The sequence below is a fragment of the Dipodomys spectabilis genome, unplaced genomic scaffold, assembly GCF_019054845.1.
Source record: "Dipodomys spectabilis isolate Male_0828 unplaced genomic scaffold, ASM1905484v1 ptg000018l, whole genome shotgun sequence".
NCBI lineage: Eukaryota > Metazoa > Chordata > Mammalia > Rodentia > Heteromyidae > Dipodomys > Dipodomys spectabilis.
In genome coordinates this window covers 14,348,474-14,369,925 of record NW_024870695.1, presented here as the reverse complement: position 1 = coordinate 14,369,925, position 21,452 = coordinate 14,348,474, and the positions used below count along the sequence as shown (strand labels likewise).

Here is a 21,452-nt window from a genome sequence, read left to right as displayed (position 1 = left end):
TCTCTTAGCTCTTCAGTTCATGGCTAGTGCCCTACCACTTGAGCCACAGCGCCACTTCCAGCTTTTTTCTGTTTATGTGGTGCTGAGAAATTGAATTCAGGGCCTCATATGTGAGGCAAGCATGCTACCACTGAGCCAACTTCCCAGTCCCATGGTCCCCTTTCTTAATGATTTACAAATTCTCTTCTGAAGCAGAACATGCAAGATTGGAAGCTAGGCCAGAAAGTGTGCTGGAATGAATTGTTTCTACAACCCTTGATGCACATGCAGTTACCACAAAGTGGACCTGTGACACTGAAAAACCAGTCAATTACTCTCAGCCAATTACTGGCTGGGGCCAGTAGGTGCAAGGTACAGACCTAAGTGAGTCACTTGGGGGGGGGGTGGAGCCAAGTGATTCTGTTCTGGGCTCAAGTGGCTGGTAGCAAAAACTCCAAATAGCAATGACTGACACTGGGCACTGATGGCTCATGCCTGCAATCCTAACTACTCAGATTGAGATCTGAGGATCTAGATTCAAAGCCAGCCTGGGCAAGAAAGTCCATGAGACTTATCTCAAAATAGCCGGAAATGGTGCTATGGTTCAAAATGGTAGTTTTGAACACAAACGCTCAGGGACAGCACCTAGGCCTTGAGTTCAAGCTCCAGGACAGGCACAAAAAGAAAAAAATAAATAAATAAAATTGGCTAAGATACCCTAAAACATGCCCCTCCCCCTCCTGCCCAAAATCTGAACCTGATTTCAGTACATTCTCCTTATTTCTAGCTCTGTTGTTTATGCCAGACACTTGTAAGAGCAAAGATAGTGACCACATGTGACTAGCATGTTCCAATGGCACTTTATACTATACATGGATTTCACAAAATTTCTTTGAGAGGACTGTGGTCTGGCCTCACAACCTAGTTCTCCTACTTATGCCTCTCAGATAGGTGGAATTGCAGGCATGCATCACTACCATACTTGGCTACATTCTAGCCTTATTGAATATCTATAATGTGCTAGATATTGAGAACACAGTGAAATATATTCATGTACAGGAACGCAGGTCTCTTTTTCCTTCATGGAGCTTACATTCTGAAAGGAGAGTACAAAAAATAGACAAATTAGTAATTTTAAAAAGATAACGCCGGGCACTGGTGGCTCACGCCTGTAATCCTAGCTACTCAGGAGGCTGAGATCTGAGGATCGCGGTTCAAAGCCAGCCCGGGCAGGAGAGACCTTGAGACTCCTATCTCCAATAAACCACCAGAAAACCGGAAGTGGCGCTGTAGCTCAAGTGGTAGAGCGCTCGCCTTGAGCTGAAGAGCTGAGGGACAGTGCCCAGGCCCAGAGTTCAAGCCCCACGACCGACAAAAAAAAAAAAAAAAAAAGATAACTAGGCATTGGTGGTTCATGCTTATAGCCCTAGACTGAGATCAAAGTTCAAAGCCAGCTTGGGCCAAAAAAATCCACAAGACTCCATCCCCAGTTAACCAGCAAAATGTGGTCAAGTGAGTGAGCACCAGCCAAGAAGAAAGCCAAAGGAGGATGTGAGGCCCTGATTTTATCCCCGGAATTGGTATATATGGCTGTACATGTGCCGACATGCACACACAGCACAAAAGATCGGTAGGACAATTACAAATTGCAATGCGGGATAAAATAAACAGCAATGGAGCATGGGAAAATGTGATCTGCCTCAGTGTTGTCAGGAAGGTATAAATCCCTTCCAAGAGTCTTGGTATCTTGTCCTGATCATATAAAGGAAACCAGGATTATGGCAAGAGAAATGGAGGAGGAAGAGAAGAGGGTAGGAGGTAGGAGAAGGTACAAGGGGGGAACAAGTGCACACTGGTCAGCTTGGGCTATAAATGCTTACAGGTCTTCTCAGGGCAGTAGGAGCGGACCTGTGTGGCCCATCTACTGGTAGGCGAGAATGCCCCAAAGTGGGGCCCTCACAATCATCTTCTTTTGGAAACTAGCAGGGACGTGCCGTCCCCTATTCCTATAACTGACTCTTGCTCTGGAGAAAGATGTCTTTCCTGGCCCATTCTTGCCTGAAAAGAGTAGGAGGAGGTGGCGTTAGACTGAATCAAGATAAAAGCCAGATGACTCAATAGAAGCCGGCAGGCAGGAAAATTGATTAGCTGCATGGGGCAATGCAGAATCTTGGGATTCAGATCTTAGGAAATTAAGGTCACCATGTAATCATTCTGGGCCTCCATGAGCAGTTGTGCCACACCTGGGGGCAGTGAGGAGACCCGTCCCTCTACCTGCTCCCTTCATGCATGTCGTCATGCACGCCTCCCAGGGAACTGGTGTTTCAGGGAGCAATGTTTGTAAGGAAATAGAATTTTGTTTTGTTTCGACAACTTTGTATTTGCCACATATACTTCATCTTCTCCACAGCCTTTTTTTTGCATGTGGGGTGGGGTGACAGTCTTGGGGCTTGAACTCAGGGCCTGGGTGCTGTTCTTGAGCTGCTTTTGCTCAAGGCTAGCACTCTACCAACTTAAGCTACAGCTCCATTTCTGACTTTTTTGGTAGTTTATTGGAGATGAGTCTCACAGACTTTTCTGCCTGGGCTGGCTTCAGACCACAATCCTCAAGATCTCAGTCTCCTGAATAGGCAGGAACCATCAGTGCCTGGCTAGCCTTGTTCATTCCTATCTCCCAAATATTACTAGAGTCTCTTGGACTTTTCTGCCTAGGCTGGTCTGGCATCACGATCCTGATTTCAGCCTCCTATGTAGCTTGCAATGATAGGCACTCACCACTGTACCTAGGTACAGGTTAAGAAGGGGACTGGCTTTTGCCAGGTGCTGGCATTTCATGCCTGTAATCCTAGCTACTGAGTTATGACCTAGGACTTGCACACATACAAAAAGGAGGGGTCTCTAACTTTTCTGCCCAGGCTAGCCTTCAACTGCAATCCTCCCAAGGAATAGAGATGTGAACCATTGGTGTCCAGCTTTCAAATAAACTTTTATTTTTTATTTTTATTTTTTTGCCATTTCTGGGCACTGCCATTTCAGGGACCAGGCACTATCCCTGAGCTTTTTTGCTCGACAGTGCTCTACTACTTGAACCACAACTCCACTTCTGGCTTTTTGGTTAACTGGAGATGAGTGTAATGGACTTTCTTACCAGGGCTGGCTTTCAAACTGTGATCTTCAGATCTCAGTGTCCTCAGTAGGTAGGATGACAGATGGGAGCCACCAGCGCCAAGCTTAAATTTTTGTCTACCTACTTTGGCAGTGCCAGGGATAAACCTAGGGCCTTGTACATACTCAAGAACTCTACCACACAGCTGGGCGCTGGTAGCTCACGCCTGTAATCCTAGCTACTCAGGAGGCTGAGATCTGAGGATCACGGTTCAAAGCCAGCCCGGGTAGGAAAGACTGTGAGACTCCTATCTCCAATAAACCACCAGAAAACCGGAAGTGGCGCTGTAGCTCAAGTGGTAGAGTGCTCGCCTTGAGCTGAAGAGCAGCACCCAGGCCCAGAGTTCAAGCCCCATGACTGACAAAAAAAACAAAACAAAAAAAAAAACTCTACCACTAAGTTATATCACTAGGTTCCAAAAAATTTTTTTGTGCTAATATTGGGGCTTGAACTCAGGGTTTTGTGGTCTTGCTTAGCTTTTATTTCTCAATCAAGGTTGGCACTTGAGCCGTATCTTCACTTCTGACTTTTTGCTGGTTAACTGGAGTTGTCTTTCATATTTGTCTTCTCAGCCTGGCTTCAATCAAGGAGCCTCAATCTTGGCCTTCTGGGTAGCGAGGGTTATAGGCCTGAACTACCAGCACCCAACTAAAATATCTGTGGTATGCTGAACCAGGCCTTGTAGCCCAGTGATTTGTGAAGCTGAGGCTGGAGGATGAAACCCAATTCTGGGTACCAGTAGCTCACATTTATAATCCTAGCTACTCAGGTTGCAGTTCAAAGTCAGCCTGGGCAGAAAATCTGGGAATTCTATCTCCAATTAACCAGCAGCTAGACTGGAGGTATGGCTCAAGTGGTAGAGTGGGGCTAGGAAGGTGGCTCAGTGGTAGAGCGCTTGCCTTGCCTGCATGAGGCCTTGGGTTCTATTCCTCAGCACCACATAAGCAGGAAAAAAAAGCCGGAAGTGGTGCTGTGGCTCAAGTGGTATAGTGCTAGCCTTGAGCTGAAGAGCTGAGGGACAGAGCCCAGGCCCAGAATTCAGGCCCCACAACTGGACCTCCCCCTGCCAAAAAAAATGGTAGAATGCCAGTCAAAAGCAATAAAGTCTAGTATGAGTCTAAACACACACACACACACACACACACACACACACACACACACACACACACACACACACCTTGGCAGCTGCCAAGGATGCCCCATGAGACTTATAAAACTGAAAAAATTGCTTTGCTTTTGAATTCCAAAAAACCTTTGCCCAGGGTTTCCTGGTAACTGTAGGCTTCCACAGAGCTCTGGTACACACACAGCCTGTGGAACAGGCACAGCCTGCAAGGCCAACACCACTTGCCACCTGCATGATTTCAGGTAAGGCTCTTAACCAGGTGCTTCCCTTTCCTCATCTGTAAAACAGGACAAAACTGGTGCTTTCATGATGTGAATGCTTAAATTAATGGCTCTATGCAAGGCACTCTGGCAGTTATATGCATAAAATAGACACCATTTAAATAATGGATGAATCCTGTTCCCATCCCTCAAATTAACCCAGGGTTATGGCCATTAGGGTTTCCCAGCACATGAAGGGAAGCACCAAGAGGCCCTGCCATCCCCAGGCTTCTGGACATCTTCCCTTCACAAGTAATGACGCCACTATGCATCAAGCACTGCCCTAAGGTGGTAGTTAAGCACAGGACAGCCAATGTCACTGCATTATGGGAAGATTATAGTGAGAAATACAGCAACAAATATGTGAACAAGCTTAATACACATTTACAGTTACCAGCAACTGACTCATGCCTAACCCCTGCCTCCAACTTGAAGCTCCAATTAAACAGCAAAAATGGATACATGGCTCAATGGTAGAGGACTAGCTGTCCTGTGTTGTAAAGCTTTTGTCCAAACCAAGCATGTGAACAGCTAAGGTGTTGGTATCCTGTAGACAGGTCAATTTTGGTACTGTAGGACCTTGGTCTGATGAATCATTGTTCTGCCTCACCTTACTCATCAGTAAAAGTCTAAGTGGTTGTGACAAGATAGAATGTTACAAGTCTTTATCACTTTTCACATCAGGTTTAGTTAAAAATTGGGATTTGGGGTGAGGCCAAGTGGAACTGTAACATGTTCCCAATGTTTAGTGGGGGAGTATGTATATTACATACTGTGGTGAGTATACCTGGGTACACTGAGAAGTATCTTCTTCTGAGCAGTCTGAACCACTAGCACTCGCCTTGAAACACATCATCAATAGAAAAATGTTAGCTGGGTGCCAGTGTCTCACACCTGTAATCTTAGCAAATTAAGAGGCTGAGAGCTGATGATCTCAGTTCAAAGCCAGCCTGGGTAGGAAAGTTTGTGAGACACTCTTCAATAAACCACCAGAAAAAAACTGGAAATGGAGCTGTAGCTCAAAAGTAGTAGAGCACTAGCTTTGAGTACAGAGGCTCAGAGACAGAACCCAGACCCCGGGCTCAAGCCCCATGACTGATAAAAGAGAAAAGAAGAAAAATGTTCTTGGCTACTAGTTGTGGCCTGGGCAGCGCCCAGGCTGAGTTCAGGCCCCATGACCAGACCCCCTCCCCTCCCCCGCCCCCCCCACCCCAAAAAAGAAAAAAACTGTATCCCAATGACCTCCAAAGTTGGGCAGAGAAAACAGTAGAACTAAATTTCTTGCAATCATCTTAAATTCTATTTGTCTTATGATCATGCAATGAGTACACCAAACAAGGGTACGAGTGATCAAGATTTTCTGAGGTCAGAAGAGGTCAAAGGCAAAGGTAGGACAATTAAGGTGGGGGGGGTCCTTTTTATTTGCTCATCATGAAGAACATTCCTATCAATGGGCCTGAGGATCCAACTGTAGGACCCTGTTTAAATCCCAAACTAGTAGGTTTTCCCCCCAAACTTATGAGAAAAGGAGTGAAATTCACCCTGAAAACTAGGTAAAAAGCAACTTCTCTAGGATAGACACATAATACCAGATCATTAGCCTGAAAAATATGCATGATAGGGGCTGGGAAGATGGCTCAGTGGTAGAGTGCTTGCCTTGCATGCATGAGGCTCTGGGTTTGATTCCTCAGCACCACGTAAGCAAAAAATGTCAGAAATGGCACTGTGGCTCAAGTGATAGAGTGCTAGCATTGAGCTGAAGAGCTCAGGGACAGTGCCCAGGCCGAGTTCAGGTCCCACAACCATGGGGAAAAAAAAAATTCAAAAAAAAAACCAAATGCATGATAAGCAACAATCTCTACTCACCTCCACGCAGAAAGCCTATTCCACGTGGTGCTTTCTCCCTGCCTCAGAGGGAAGCATTTCCATTTATTTCACATTGTCCCCACCCACCCACCCGTGCATGCACAAACACACTTTCCCCCATCATCACACACTCTGGCTTCTTTCAAGTCACTCACTTCACCTCCACAGAGGTGACACCATCTGGAAAAAGAAAATGAAGCAAAATGTTGAAAATAAAAATAAAGCGGACTTTATTTAGAAGATAAAGGTGGTGGTATCAGTTTTGGTTAATAAAGTTGGGCTCAAGTGTTTTAACAGGTCTTCAATGCCATTACAGACTGGCATGCCAACGGCATTCTGAATGCCAATTACAGATTGAAGATGTTTCAAAAACCAAGATGCTATCAAAAGCTGATGGAGTTGGACTTTTCTCAAAGTTGGACTAACACACTTCTTAAATAGTAAGAGTAAATAAATTGCTTGGTTCTGAAAGTTCAAACACTACACTGAACAATTCCCCTCCCTTTCTCCATAAGTCCCTAGCGCAATATTACAGTTGTCTCTGACAGTTAAAAATTTCAACAGTTCAACAAAGAGGGGCTCAGAGGAACTGGAAAAAAATGAAAAGCAAAATTAATAAATTTAATTGGTAAAGGCAGCTGCCACTTGTGGCAAACCAAAGCGTAGTTTGATGCCCATTTTCTTCACATTTGCACTGACATCTTCCCAAACAGACGGTAACTACATTCTTGAAGGAATGTGCCAAGACTTAGGGGTGGGGAAGGCTCAGTGAGTGGACAGAATGTATTTTGCATCCAGTTCTTAGGTGGCACAACTGACAACAAATACCCAGACTACGGAAAACCCGCTAACTAAATATAACTAGAAAAGAGGAGGATTAAATGCATAACCAGTGCAGAATAACTGCAAGGCACCATGACCACAATCCAACCTGCCCATTTCCCCCTCTCCATCATTGAATGCATCTGGGAGAAAGCATTAATAACAGCACTAGTCAACTGCTTCCCTGGAACGAAACATGACAAAACACATGGAAGGTTTTGTTTTCATTATGGTTCTCGGTGTACTTTATTCTCCTGCTGTCTAGCTAAGCAGCCCACACAGGACAGAAATGGGTAGCACTGAGGAATGATCAGATTTGTTTTTCTTTCCCCAACATTTCTGCCCCTCCCTAAGCCCAACCCTATCTAATATCAGGAATGGTTAGTAAAGCATCCTTTCCTGCAAGGAACAACTAAAATGGAAAAAAGGCATTAAGAGGACCAGGACTCTTCTCAAATAGAGCTTAGGAGCTGGTGTGAGTTTGCTATACACAATGGAGCATCTCTCCTTCAAACACCTGATTTTTTTTTTTTTTTGTACACTGGTTCATAGATCGGCACTTGACTTTGAACCTGGCACCAAAAGGCACAATATCTGATACCCTGTAACAAGAGCTATTAGAAATGCTGCTGCATGGATAGGCAAAACCGAGCCAATCCCACTTACAAATGGAAGGCTTGGATAGAAAGGTGAAGATGCAAAAGAAACTGAGAAAAACTAAACGGTCATCTTTTGCTACAATGGAAACGCAAGTGGGAATAAGAGTCTTGTTTTTAATCCTCCACCAGGAAGCAATGAAAAAATTTCCTTGGTTTTTTTTGGAAAGCAATGTTTTCAAAATGCCAGCAAACACCTAATAACTAACTGCAAAAACCAAAAGGGGAATCAAAGCTCATTGACATCCTGTCTTATTGCTGAAGAATTTTAAGATTAAGGGTGTCCTGTTCCCTTGTAAAAAGAGAAAATAATTCTCATTTATGGTAATCAGAGCACATCACACTTTAAAAATACTAAAGCGTGTGACCAGGGGAATATTCGACACCATTTTTCTTCAACTTCAGTGGAAAAATATAACCCTTTTCAAGTGCCATTTTCATTAAGAGTACTAGTTTGTGTGTGTGTGCATACACACACACACTTTTTGCTTTTGTTAGTTGAAGTGCAGCAAGAGACCAATATCACATTATAATCAAATAAGAGAACAGAAGGCCAAGCAGTTTCCAAATGGTTATTTTATCAGATTGTTTGAACATTAAATTTATCTTCATTTGCAATCCAAAGTTACCTGAAGTTTGCTGTTTTTTTTTTTTTCTTTTTCATGTGTGTGTGTGTATATTTTATTGTACACTTGTTTGCTAAAATTCTTTGGCACAATTTTCTGGGGGTGTTCAAACTGCCACGATACAGGTCAGGAGAGAGCTTTGCTTTTGTGCTGCCAATTTTTGAGAATTTAAATTTGGGTCTGGGTTGTGGTTGTATTTTCATCTTTGAAGTCTGTATCTTTATTTGTAACAATTGTACTTTTATTTTTCTATATCCTCTAACTCCAGAGCGATTGTTCTCCCCCCTCCCCCGGTCTACATTCACAGTTGAACCATGTTATCAGGAAAGGCGCCTTGATGAAAAGATCAGGATAGGAGCTCTGACCATTCGTCAGTGTTTTCCCTAGTTAAAAAAAAGAAAAAGAAAAACAAAAACAAAAAAAAAAATCTAGAGCGTCTTTCCTTTTTTTTTTTTAAACACACATCTCTTGTGCTGCATCAGTAGACAGAACTTCAGTTAGTTTCATGAAATGCAACATCTAACCTCTTGTTTTCTGGGAAAAAGAAACTGCAATGACTTGAAGTTGAGAATGTGGATACCGCCTCACTCACACACACTCATTCTCAGACTGTAAAAATCCCTTACCCTCCTTCTAGCCAGTACATATATAGTACCACATGGCAAAGGTACAGTGAAGGAGGGCTCAAAACCCAGGCTCCATCTTTCTCCTCAGTAGCAAAGGCCAGGCTGCCTTTTACAACAAAGCACCACAGCTGAACCTAGTCCCTCCTCCTCTCCCAAACCAGTCATTCCATTCGGCACCAAAGACAGAAAGCTAGTTCTAGCAACCCCTGGGAAGAGACAGCTCTTTTGTTTTTTAATAAGCAAGTAAATCCATTGTTTCTCTCTTTTCCAAGATGGCCGATGTTATGGTTTTTACGAAGTCAGTGCTTACTTAAGCTCACTAACAGCTCTGCTGTTGGCGGCTGTGGCTGTGGCAGGATTTTCAATGTGGTGTTTAAGCCTCACTCACTCATCCTCTCATTCCCAAACATTCAGCATCCGTGCACACTCCTCACTTCCGGGTTTTTCAAAAGATTGGAGATTTCCAGTGGGGGTCTCAGGTTATCATCCCAATGGTAACAGATCTAAAAACAGATGAAAGAAAAGGTCAGTCCTGAAATCACATGTGCCTACTAGAGTTCAAATACCACCAATTTCTACAACCAAGTGTTTCTAGGTGCGCAAAGGTTTTGATAGCTTCTCAACGCCCGCTCTCTCCCCCTTTCCCCACCCCCCAACTTCCATCTGCTGGCTCCAACATCTACATCAGAGATATAGATGAGAAAATAATGAAGTTGTTCAGTGGCAGAAGTGTTTTGTAGCAAGTTAGAAGACAATCCTTATTAATGTAAAAAGACAAAATTGAAAACATCTGATCTAAGATTTGTGTGATACAGTTTACTGAATAGTTGAAAGTAAAAAACACTTTCAAAGCAGGAGTTAAGACAACCTGACAATAATATTCTGTGCAGCTTAGCAAAACACTGTAATAAAAAAAGGGGCTAGGGCTACAATTCAGTAGCCCTAGCAGCATGGTCCAGTGTTAGATCCCAGCCCCAAGAAAAAGAGGGCATAAGAAAATAAATAGCTGGTTACTGGTGTCTTATGACTATAAATCCTAGTTACTCAGGAGGCTGAGACTTGAGGATCTTTTATTTTGGGTCTGGTCGCGGGCCTGAACTCTGAGCCTGGGCGCTGTCCCTCAGCTCTTCAGCTCAAGGCTAGCCCTCTACCCCTTGGGCCACAGCGCCACTTCTGGCTTTTTTTTTTTTTTTTTTTGCTTATGGGTGCTGAGGAATCGAACCTAGGGCCTCAAGCATGCAAGGCAAGCGCTCTACCACTGAGCCACCTTCCCAGCCAGACCTGAGGATCTTGATTTGAAGCAAGCCTGGACAGAAAAGTCTGTGAGACTCTTATTTCCAATTAGCCACCAAAATGCTGGAAGTAGAGCTGTGGCTCAAGTGGTTAAAATGCTAGCTTTGAGCAAAAGAGCTCGGAGACAGCACTTCAGGCCCTGAATTCAAGCCCATGACTAGCACCCCCCCCCCACACAAAACAAACAAACAAACAAAAACCACCAACAAACTATGGAAAATGCTTTTATCCATGATTTTTATAAAGGATGGGAGTGTGAAAATTTTTGAAATTAAGTTCTAACATCATGAAGAAACAAGTATTTGGCTCAAGGAATGACAGGCTGGCAGGCTCATGCTTATACTCCTAGCTACTCAGGGAGCTGAGATTTGAGAATCATTTCAAAGCCAGCCAGGCAGGAATGTCTGTGAAACTTATCTTCAATTAACCATCAAAAAGCTGGAAGTGGAAATGTTGCTCTAAGTGGAAGAGTACTAGCCTAGAGCACCAAACTAAGAACAGTGCCCAGGCACTCAGTTCAAGCCCCAGGACCAAAAAACCCCCAAATCCAAACCAAAATGAAGTCAGCCCTTGCCAAAACAGCCTACCCCAAAAAACCAAAACCAAAAAAACCAAAAACAAACAACAACAAAAACCTCCTCCCAAGATAGAAGACTTGAAGACAAGATCTTACCAAGCTTGGTTCTTCAGTTTCCTCAGTTCTTTTGTTGCCCATGTAGCAAGAGTTTTTGCTTTGTTAGTCTTCGATCTCCGTCCTTCAGTTAACAGTTCATGGATCATTGGCCTAGCTTCTACTAGTTTCAGTACATCCTTTCCAAATGCTGTACATAAATCTCTGCATAAAAAAGAAAAAAGCACCCATGGGCTGAGAATATGGTTTAGTGGTAGAGTTCTTGCCTAGCATGCATGAAGCCCTCAGTACCACATACACAGAATAGGCCGGAAGTAGTGCTGTGGCTTGAGTAGTAGATTGCTAGCCTTGAGCAAAAGAAGCTCAGGGACAGTGCCCAGGCCCTGAGTTCAAGGCCCAGGACTGGCAAAAAATGAGCCCAGCACAGCACCAAGTTTTTCGAGCCTGCCAAACCAGTGCTGAGCTAACTGCACATTTCTTAGCATTCACCTACTTCTTTAAACTGGACCAAAAAAAAATTAAAAAAATCTCTTATTAACTACCATAAAGCTGGAGGTAGTGGTAGAGTGCTAGCCTTCAGCAAAAAGCTTAGTGATATTGCCCAAGGCCCTGACTTCAAGTCCCAGGATCGGCACAAAAACAAAGAAAAGAAAGGACAATCTTTATGCCAAAGAAGTGGGAGTGGATTGCTACTATTCACAATATTCTCAAGGTTCTTTCCTGCACATTTCTCATTTTCTAAGAGAACCTACTCAACTACTGAAAGCACACTCAACCTACCCTATCAGTCCAGCAGCGCAAGCTACTACTCCATCTGTATGATCCTCATCTCCAGCAATATGGTCAATAAAAGACAGAATAAATTCTACTCTGGGTTGTACCAGCATTACGTCCGCTATTAAAAAAAAAAAGAGAGAGAAAGTTTAGTGAATTGTACTGTATGTGACCCTGTCACATACAGATATCCTTTTAACATAGCAATTATTCTACCTCAGATTAGGTAGGTTGTCTTTCTCCAAGTCTACAGAAGATACAACTATTCCTCTGTTTACAAGCAGAACAAATATAGAAGCAACAAGTAAAACTTTTCATTTGAGCCCCACTGACAAAGAGGTCATGTACAACTCAATTAGTAATCAAAATGTAGAGGTGAGTCACCAAAACCTGCCACTCATGGTTGGTATAGAAAACAATCAGCTTTCTGTTGTAGTTTTTCCAGCAGACTTGCTGGATCTCATCTTTTGCAATACTCAAGGCAGGGATAAGGTACAGCTCAATGGTAAAGCACTTGCCTAACATATACAAGTCGAGTTTCAGCCCCAGTATGAAACATTTCTCCCCACATACACATGTATGACAAAGGAAAAGGAGGAGAGGAAGGAGGGTAGAAATAGTAAAGTGTATACACAGCCTTCCCAAAGCACTCTTCATTAGGCACTGCACTGTTCCCTATTCCTCTAAGTAGCAGTTGCAAGTTCACCAATAAGCTGGCTACAGGAGGTAAGACAAAGCCTATTTGTCTCCATGGCAGCTAGGCTATAAGTTGTATACTCAACGGTGTACGTTCTCCTCATCTCCTTTCAATCCCTGGACAATTCCGGTGTAAGCTTCCAAGCAGCCTTCTCTTAGCTCATTCAGATAATCCACCATGTCATAGTCTGACTGAAAGAGACAAAGAACAGAACTTCCATGATGATAATAACCTTTCTTTAAGGATAGGTATGAAAACAGTCCCTCTGTTCCAGTGAGAGATGGACTCACAGTGTACCAGGACAGCTTCAAGCTTACCTTGTCCACCTGGGCTTGGGAGGCCTGCTGAAGAGTATTCAACACAACCTCTAGGTATTTTTTAAACTCTCCACCAATAGCAAGGGCAATATCACCAAACACAGACAGAATCTGTGGCTTCACAGACCTGTGGACATTCTCATTCTGATAAGAAAAAAATTAAAATAAAAAAATAAATTAACAACTTATGTGGTCCAACAGACAGAAATTCATGTTGGTTATTTCCGGACAGAGACTATATGTACTTTTCCTTTGTATGACATTCCCCCCCCACCCCCGCCCCCAAACTGAGCACATTCTTTTCATTTAACTTTGCAACCTTTAGAATCATCTGAAAACAAACAATTCCCTTCTTAAAAACCTCACAGCCAGTGTTCTCAGAACTTATAGCTTCCTGTCAGATATCTAATGTTCAAATTTCATAACTAGTTAAGCAAATTATGAGCAGATAACTCACCCCCAAATTCTCCAGTAGTAGCTGCATTACCTCATCACAAAAAGGTAAAATGTTAGATTGTAGAGCACGGCATAAATCTCCCACTAATCCCACAGCTGCCAAACAAACCTGCAAAGAATCAAGGAAATAATCTTTCAAACTTTCTGAAAAGGTTGGTTGTAGGGGCAAGGCATTGTATTATTACTTTAAACCTAATCACTGACCACTATCATTTGAATCTAGAATCAAAGACCACCTCCTCACTGTGATTAATTTTAACAAGCAATATGGCAAGAAAGAAACTAGGATTATCTGAGATATTCACCAGGGATGGTGGTGGAAGAAGTGAGTGGTTTAAGAAAAACAGCTTTGCTCTTTTGGTCGCTGATGGAGTAACTTGGCAGCTGTCTGTCCTTGCATTAGGACCGTCCAGGCAAATAGTCATGTTGTGATCCCTTATCAGGTGGATCCAATATCCTGGTTTTTCATGGACTACTCCAAATCAGACAATCAAGGACTGACTACCTAGGATATAGGAAGCTGATTCTGTCTGTGTTACACAAACTATCAGATATAAATGAAAATATATTATTTTGAGGGCTAGGGATGTAGCTCAGTGGAAAAATGCTTTCCTACCATGCCCAAGGTCCCAAACTTGATCCCTAGCACACAAAAACCAAAAATACAACAACAAAAAACCCAAAACCAACCAACACAACAAATTCACCAAAAAAATCCCCCCACAAAAACCAAAAGTAGTACTCTGAAAAGTATATCCTACCTGGTACTCAGCATAATTTTTCAATCCAATACCCAGGAAGGGTTTAAAGGCTTCCATGTATTTGAGGAACTCACTACCCAACACTGTAATGAAACAAAGTATTAGCTAATGACAGCAACCCATTCTCCAAAATGTATTCTCTTCTTAATAGGTTGTGTGCAGTTATAAGTTAATTTTCCATTGCAAAGGCTGTCACAGAAGCCAAATTTATAACTGTAGGGAGGGCATAATTCTTATGACACAGAAAGAATATTAATGATCCACATAATGGGATTTTACAGAGGTGAAACAATGGTGTGAAACAGTCCAAGGCACTTCAAAAGCCAATCTACAACACTCCTCTAACCTGATTATATCATCTATGTCAGCCAGCTGGGCCACTCCACCAAGAGTGTCACAAGCCATAGTTTCTGTAGCTCAGTAGTATAGTATTTGACCTAATATAAGCAAGGATCTGGATCTAGGTTCAATCCTAACCAACATCGTCACACAACGGGAAACAGCCATTCTAACAATGTAGGTTTTTCATGCCAGCAATAGGTCTGGTCCTCAGAATGGTCCTTAGTAAAATGGTCTTAGTAAAAAAACTTAAAAAAAAAAAAAAAAAATCACCCCTGAAACATTCAAGATTTCTAAAATGCTGCCTGTGTCGGTCCTATGTGTCTCTGAGCTTTTTTTGCTTGCTCAAAATTAGCCCTTAACCACTTCCAGCTTTTAGGTGGTTAAATGGAGAGAAGAACCTCAGGGACTTTCCTGCCCAGGCTAGCTTGAACCATGATTCTCAGATCTCAGCCTTCTGAGTAGCTTGGAATTACAGGTGTGAGCCATGGGTGACCACTTAGGTTAAGAAGTTAATGTACATTTAATTGGTCCTTCAAAGGGTAAAAAAAGGGCTTCCCCAAGCAATTTTGCATTAACAACAACAACAACAAAAATCAGTTAAGTTTTGGAACTCATTGGTCTTTTCATGCTACACTGAAAACCACAATGTGTTAATCCAAGTCCAAAGCACTATAAGCCAAACAAAGAGAAACCAAGACAACAAAGAAATTAAAAACATTTTTTGGGGGGAGGGATAGGGTGGGGGGACGGCGGCTGTGGGGCTTGAACTCAGGACCTGGGTGCTATCTCTGAGCCTTTTATTCAAGCCTAGCTCTCTATCACTTTGAGCCACAGCCCCACTTCCAGTTTTTGAGTAGTTAATTGGAGATAGTCTCATAGGGACTTTTCTGGCTGAGCTGGCTTTTTCTTTTTTTGGTCAGTCGTGAGGCTTGAACTCTGGGCCTGGGCGCTGTCCCTCAGCTCTTCAGCTCAAGGCTAGTGCTCTACCACTTGAGCTACAGCGCCACTTCCGGTTTTCTGGTGGTTTATTGGAGATAGGAGTTTCACGGTCTCTCCTGCCCGGGCTGGCTTTGAACCGTGATCCTCAGATCTCAGCCTCCTGAGTAGCTAGGATTACAGGCGTGAGCCACTAGCGCCCGGCTGAGCTGGCTTTTTCAAACCACAATTCTCAGATCTCACCTTCTGAGTAGCTAGGATTACAGGTGTGAGTGAGCCACCAGTGCCTGGCTGAAATGAGAAACTTTCCCAAGAAGAATCTCACCCTAGAACGTATAAAAACCTAACCCCTTCTCCCAGGTCCCTGCTCTTTGTTACTCTGGCCCTGGTTGTTGTTATATGAAATCCCTCTCCAACAATGATTAAAGCCTGTCCTGCCTGGTCTACTAGGGAAAAAAGAAGAAACATTTTCTTTCCCTGTCCTCAATAGCAAATCTCAATAGAATAAACATGTTTCAAAGGGAATAAAGAATCTGCTAAGTTTATGATAGAAAAGTTCCCCCCTAAAAAAACAGCACTCCTCTGATAGGTACAAAGTGGTTCCCTATTTACTTGAAGGAGGTTCGATGCAGCTATCAACTGACTCATGCCATATTAAAAGAAAACATTCTTCCCTGCAGTCAGCTCCTAACTGCCTCATTAGTGCTCACTGACCTTCCACCAGTGTGCTGACGGCCATCAGGGCATCCTCTTGCACTCCCCCAGACCCGGCTGTGCTTTGGAACATCCTTAACAGGGAGGCCATGACCACATCAGAAATCTGCAAAGCATCTTGATGTTGTACTTTCCGAAGAACATTCTGTGAAATAAGTAAGAATTTGGGATCTGTTAATTCCAAACCCTTCCAATCAAAGCTCTATACCTTTTTTGCCTCTTTGAAATCAATTAAGTCCTTGATTTTTCTTTTGGAAAGGCAAAATATACTTTGTGTGCTCAAACCCTGACAGCACAAATTATCTGTAATCAAACATTTACTTTAATTATCTTTTGTTTCTCAATCTACACATAAAGTAATTTCGCTATTACATTTATGCCTATTTGACAGTCTTAATGGAATGAGTTAAATTATTCCAATTTAAAAGACTGACCAATGAAAGTAGCATGTCTGTAATCCTAGCTACTCAGGAAGCTGAGACCTGAGGATCACAGTTCAAATCCAGCCTGGGTAGAAAAGTCCTTGAGACTCTGATCTCCAGCTAACCAGCAAAATCTAGATAGAAGTGGAGCTCTGGCTTAAGTGGCAGAGTATTAGCCACGAATGAAAAAGTTAGTACAGTGCCAGGGCTGAGTTCAAGTCCCCTACACATACACATACACACATACATGCACACACGCACATGAATCATTTTAGGAGTTTCTAACAAAAAGTAAACATTTCCTACAGTTTAACCCTTTACGTCTTCCATATATACTTAAATTGTCCTTAGTCTGTTGTTTCATCTAATGTCACTGAATCTTTCCTACACGTTGTCTGAGAATGGTAACAGTAATGATTTAAAATGGAACAAAAAGAGGGCTGGGAAGGTGGCTCAGTGGTAGAGCGCTTGCACTGCATGCTTGAGACCCTGGGTTCGATTCCTCAGCACCACATAAGCAAAAAGAAAAAAACCGGAAGTGGCGCTGTGGCTCAAGTGGTAGAGCACTAGCCTTGAACTGAAGAGCCGAGGGACAGTGCCCAGGCCCAGAGTTCAGGCCCCAGGACAGATACACACACAAACACACACAGTCACAGACCAGTCTTGAGAATAGTGTCCAATCAGCATCTCTACGCCATTTTTGAGCTCTGTGAGAACATGAGCTTGTCACACTGACTTTCCCTTCCAGGAGCTACTGAGAGGGCACATCATACCTGAAGAGTTGCGCAGAGTAAAGACTGAAGGTCATTGAACTGGATCCTATCTGATGTGCTCTGGATATGTGACTATAAGAAAAAGAAGAAACCATTATTTTCTAAATGCATACCTTTCACTTTTGATGGGTTTGCTAGGACCACTAAATAATCTTACTAATGATAATTAGGTAAAGGAATTAAAAATGTAGCTGAGATGTACAGTGTAAGAATGTGAGTATACAGTGACAAGCAATGCAAATGTTAAAGCTGTGGTCGTTTTGTTTTCTTGGTACTAGGATTTGAGCCTAAGGCCCCTTATTCAATGTTGTTATGTTTACTTGTATAAGCCCTATACTTTTATGAGAAAAAAGTTAAACATTAAAGAGGGCAGCCTGGTATCAGTAGTGTTTCTTTCCCTCACGGTCACTGGCATGCCAAGGCTTACCTCCATCTGAAGCACCTGCTGTAGTCGTTCCATGATGACCAAAGTTGTTTTCTGAACTGCAGGGTAACAATCCTTGGCACTGTTTTTCACAATTTCCATGAGAGATTCATATGCAGAACTCCTCAGGTTGTTCTGGTGTCCATCAGGTCTGTAAGGAACACATGGTAAAAACCTTAAAAGTCTGAGAGGAAACTAGACAGAAGTAGTTTGCTAGGTAGAGCTGGGTGACGCAATATTAAAAAAAAAAAATCAAAATTTCAATTCTTTTGTGCCAATATTTTTAACATGGTCTTTAGATATGGCTAAACATTTAAATGGGGCCTGGGAATGTGATGTAGTGGTAGAGTGCTTGCCTAGTGTGCATGAAGCCCTGGGTTCGACTCCTCAGTACCATATAAACAAACAAATAAACACCTGAAAGTGGCACAGTGGCTCAAGTGGTGGAGCAAAAGAAGCTCAGGGACAGTGCCAGGCTCCAAGTTCAAGCCCCAGGAGACTGGGGGGTCAGGGAGGGGGAGAGAAAAAAAGAAGACTGGCACTGCTTTTGCTCTATACCCACCAGCCATGAAGATCACCTTTCTAGAAATTTCCTCCTCCTGTCCATTCCTACCCTCTGATGGGGGTGTTTGTGCAATCAGGAATCCTGTAAACTAGACCCAGGGACAGTGCCCAGGCCATGAGTACTACTTGAGTCATAGCTTCATTTCTGGCCTTTTCTGGTTAATTAAGACTCTCACAGACTGGGGCTGGGAAGGTGGCTCAGTGGTAGAGTGCTTGCCTTGTACACATGAGGCCCTGGGTTCAATTCCTCAGCACCACATAAGCAGAAAAAGTCGGAAGTGGCACTGTGGCTCAATGGTAGGGTGCTAGCCTTGAGCTGAAGAGCTGAGGGACAGTGCCCAGGCCCAGAGTTCAGGCCCATCAACTGACAAAATAAATAATAAATAAATAGTTTATGCAGCAAACTTATAATTGTGTGTGTGTGCATGCTGGTGCTGAGTCTTAAACTCAGGGCTCTGCACTCTCTATCGGCTTTTTGTCATTCACAACTGATGCCCTATGATTTGAGCTGTACCTATAGTTTCCCAGACTTTTCTGCCTGGTTTGGCCTAGAACTTTAATCTTCAGATCTCAGTACCTATCAATTGTATCTACACACTTCATCTAAAAAAATCATAAATAACAGTCACTGATTTGGTATAGACAAATTCATTACTAGAACCATTATTTTCTTATACAACAGATACTGTGAACTGTCAACAAAGCAAAATGAAAAAAATCTCTCTACAGTCAATTAGGAAGTACATATTATTCTCAGCTTTTAATTGTAACACAAACAATTCTTTTTACTTAAATAATCAATCTTGGTAGAATTTTCACAATTCCTTCAGAGCAACTAAAATAATGTCCTGTTATAGTTTCTATCAACAAAAGGCAGTAAGAATTGAATGCAAGACACCTGTCAGTTACCTGTCTGTGGTCTCTAGGAGCTTCTGAACTATGAGCTCAAATGAAGAAGACAAGCAATATGTGGCTGGTTCTTCTTGATCATCAGCTACATCTGCAGCTTCATAAGCAGCTTCAGCCAGACTAGAGAAGGCCTGAAATGCAGACTTAACTATTAGTCCTGAGGGAACTCTAACATTGGATTGTATCATCTTTCTTTGGGATACCTTAAACAGTCTTTTCTGACCTAGAAACAGACCGACTCTGGTAAAGCACCAACATTTCTGCCAAAGTCATCAAGATAATTTAACACTATACAGTTATCTTTAAACTTTAAGCGCTTATTGTTATTTTTTTTGTCGCTCATGGGGCTTGAACTCTGGGCCTGAGTGCTGTCCCTCAGCTTTTCAGCTCAAGGCAAGCATTCTACCACTTGAGCTACAGCGCCACTTCCTGTTTTCTGGTTGTTTACTGGCGATAAGTTTCACAGACTTTCCTGCCTGGGCTGGCTTTGAACCACGATCCTCAGATCTCAGCCTCCTGAGTAGCTAGGATTACAGGCGTGAGCCACTGGCACCCGGCTAAGTGCCTATAAGTCTGTCTGTACTGCCTGATAAGCTGCCCAATTCTATAAGCAGCCAAATACTTCCATCTACCACCACTGCCTGCCATTTCATTTTCTACCCCAGGAAGGCTTTTAGATCCACTCCTTCCCCTCCCCCACCCTCAAAGGTCCTTAATAAAGCACACATTGCCTATAAACTGAGTCAACATGGAGGCTGCCTACCTTTCTTCCCTCTTGATACTTTCTCAGCAACAGTAACTTCTTATAGGCAGTTACTCTCTACCTTGATCAAAACTGCTTGTCCCCAAGCAACTCAAGGAAAAGAGCAAGTCCAGATTGTCTCCTGCTGGGTTGCCATGACTGCTCTAAGTGCTTCGGGAACCAGTCACCATGAGTCAACAGCTCCCACTGGCTCCTACAGTTGGCATCTCCCCCACATTTTAATTGAAGACATTAGAGAAAGGAGATGGTATTCAGAAAAGCCTTCCAGTAAAGTAGATCCATTTCTCTTCTACATCTCCTACTTTTTTGCAAATGACTCAGGCAAGCTCCTTTTCTCACCACGAAAGAAATCCCTTACCCAGCACACATTTGAAGCCACTCTGGGTTCAGCACTGAGACCTTCAATCAGACACTGCAGTAGGGGAGTCAAGTAGACATCATTGATAGCCGCTTCAGGAAGCAGTTCACAAATTCTGCCCACTGTCCATGCAGTTGTGTCCCGAACAACCACACTGGGGTCTTTCATTAATTCTATTAGGGTAGGCATAGCCTGAAAACACAATAAAGCAAAACAAGAATAAAATTCATACTAACTCTTTTTGGTAGTAATGAGGTTTAAACCCAGTTTTTGTACTTGCTAGATCTAGACTGACTTTTCGCAAGTTAATGGGTTTTCATCAAAGTATCACCAAAGTGCTTTTCTTCCTGTCAGTCCTGGGGCTTGAACTCAAGGCCTAAGTGTTGTCCCTGAGCCTATCTGTGTTGAAGTCTAGTGCTCTACCACTTGAGTCATAGCACCAGTTCTGGCTTTTTCTGAGTAGTTTATTGGAGATAAAACTCTCCTGGACTTTTTGGCCTCGGCTGGCCTTGAATCTATATCCTCAGATCTTAGCCCTTGAGTAGCTAGGATTATAGGTGCAAGTCACCAGCGCCTTGCTTCCAAAATGCTTTGAAATTTCTATCAAAATAAAAGTGAAACATGATGAACATTATACTTTCTTCATCAAATACCAGCAGAGTTCTTTAAAGGTTTGAAGAAGTAGTTATGATAGCTTGGCCCCAAGCCTATTTATGCCTCCCACATAGATTGTATAAAAGAGGTGTGCTCAGGCCCAGCTTACTAGGTGAGACTGGGTATTAATAAAGCTCTTTGCCCAGGCTGGCCTTCGAACTGTGTGATCCTATCAATCTCTGCCTCCGAGGAAAAAGCTACTGTGATGTTAGGCTATGACTGTCTAGAGGTATGGCTCAAGTAGTAGAATACCAAATTTAAGCACCAGGCTGTTAACTTCATAAGTTCAGTACTGACAACCCCCCTCCCCCTCAAAGTTACAAGGATAAATACTGAGTTAGGAGTGTCATTTATTATCAGTTGGACACTGAAGGCTCATGGTTTGAAGCCAGGCAGGGCAGGAAAATCAGTGAAACTCTTATCTCTAATCATCCAAAAGCTGGAAGTGGCACTGTGCTCAAATGGTAGAGTACCAACCTTGAGCAAAAAAGCTAGACAAGAGCCTAGACCCTTAGTTTAAGCCCAATAGTGGCATAA

The 21,452-nt window shown here is 42.9% G+C and overlaps 1 protein-coding gene across 1 annotated transcript in view; it reads right to left on the bottom strand.

Moving 5' to 3' along the window:
• Nucleotides 1-7,994: 7,994 nt before the first annotated feature.
• Nucleotides 7,995-21,452, bottom strand: part of Kpnb1 (karyopherin subunit beta 1) — a 29,167-nt gene continuing 15,709 nt past the window's right edge. Inside the window, exons 11-22 of the mRNA XM_042673975.1 lie at nucleotides 20,262-20,453; nucleotides 19,141-19,271; nucleotides 17,671-17,818; nucleotides 17,244-17,315; nucleotides 16,049-16,193; nucleotides 14,057-14,139; nucleotides 13,297-13,404; nucleotides 12,840-12,983; nucleotides 12,608-12,713; nucleotides 11,832-11,946; nucleotides 11,094-11,255; nucleotides 7,995-9,630 (exon numbers count right to left, since the gene is read on the bottom strand). Coding sequence (XP_042529909.1) covers nucleotide 9,630; nucleotides 11,094-11,255; nucleotides 11,832-11,946; nucleotides 12,608-12,713; nucleotides 12,840-12,983; nucleotides 13,297-13,404; nucleotides 14,057-14,139; nucleotides 16,049-16,193; nucleotides 17,244-17,315; nucleotides 17,671-17,818; nucleotides 19,141-19,271; nucleotides 20,262-20,453 — 1,407 coding nt within the window. The 3' untranslated portion in view covers nucleotides 7,995-9,629. The remainder of the gene's footprint in view (nucleotides 9,631-11,093; nucleotides 11,256-11,831; nucleotides 11,947-12,607; nucleotides 12,714-12,839; nucleotides 12,984-13,296; nucleotides 13,405-14,056; nucleotides 14,140-16,048; nucleotides 16,194-17,243; nucleotides 17,316-17,670; nucleotides 17,819-19,140; nucleotides 19,272-20,261; nucleotides 20,454-21,452) is intronic.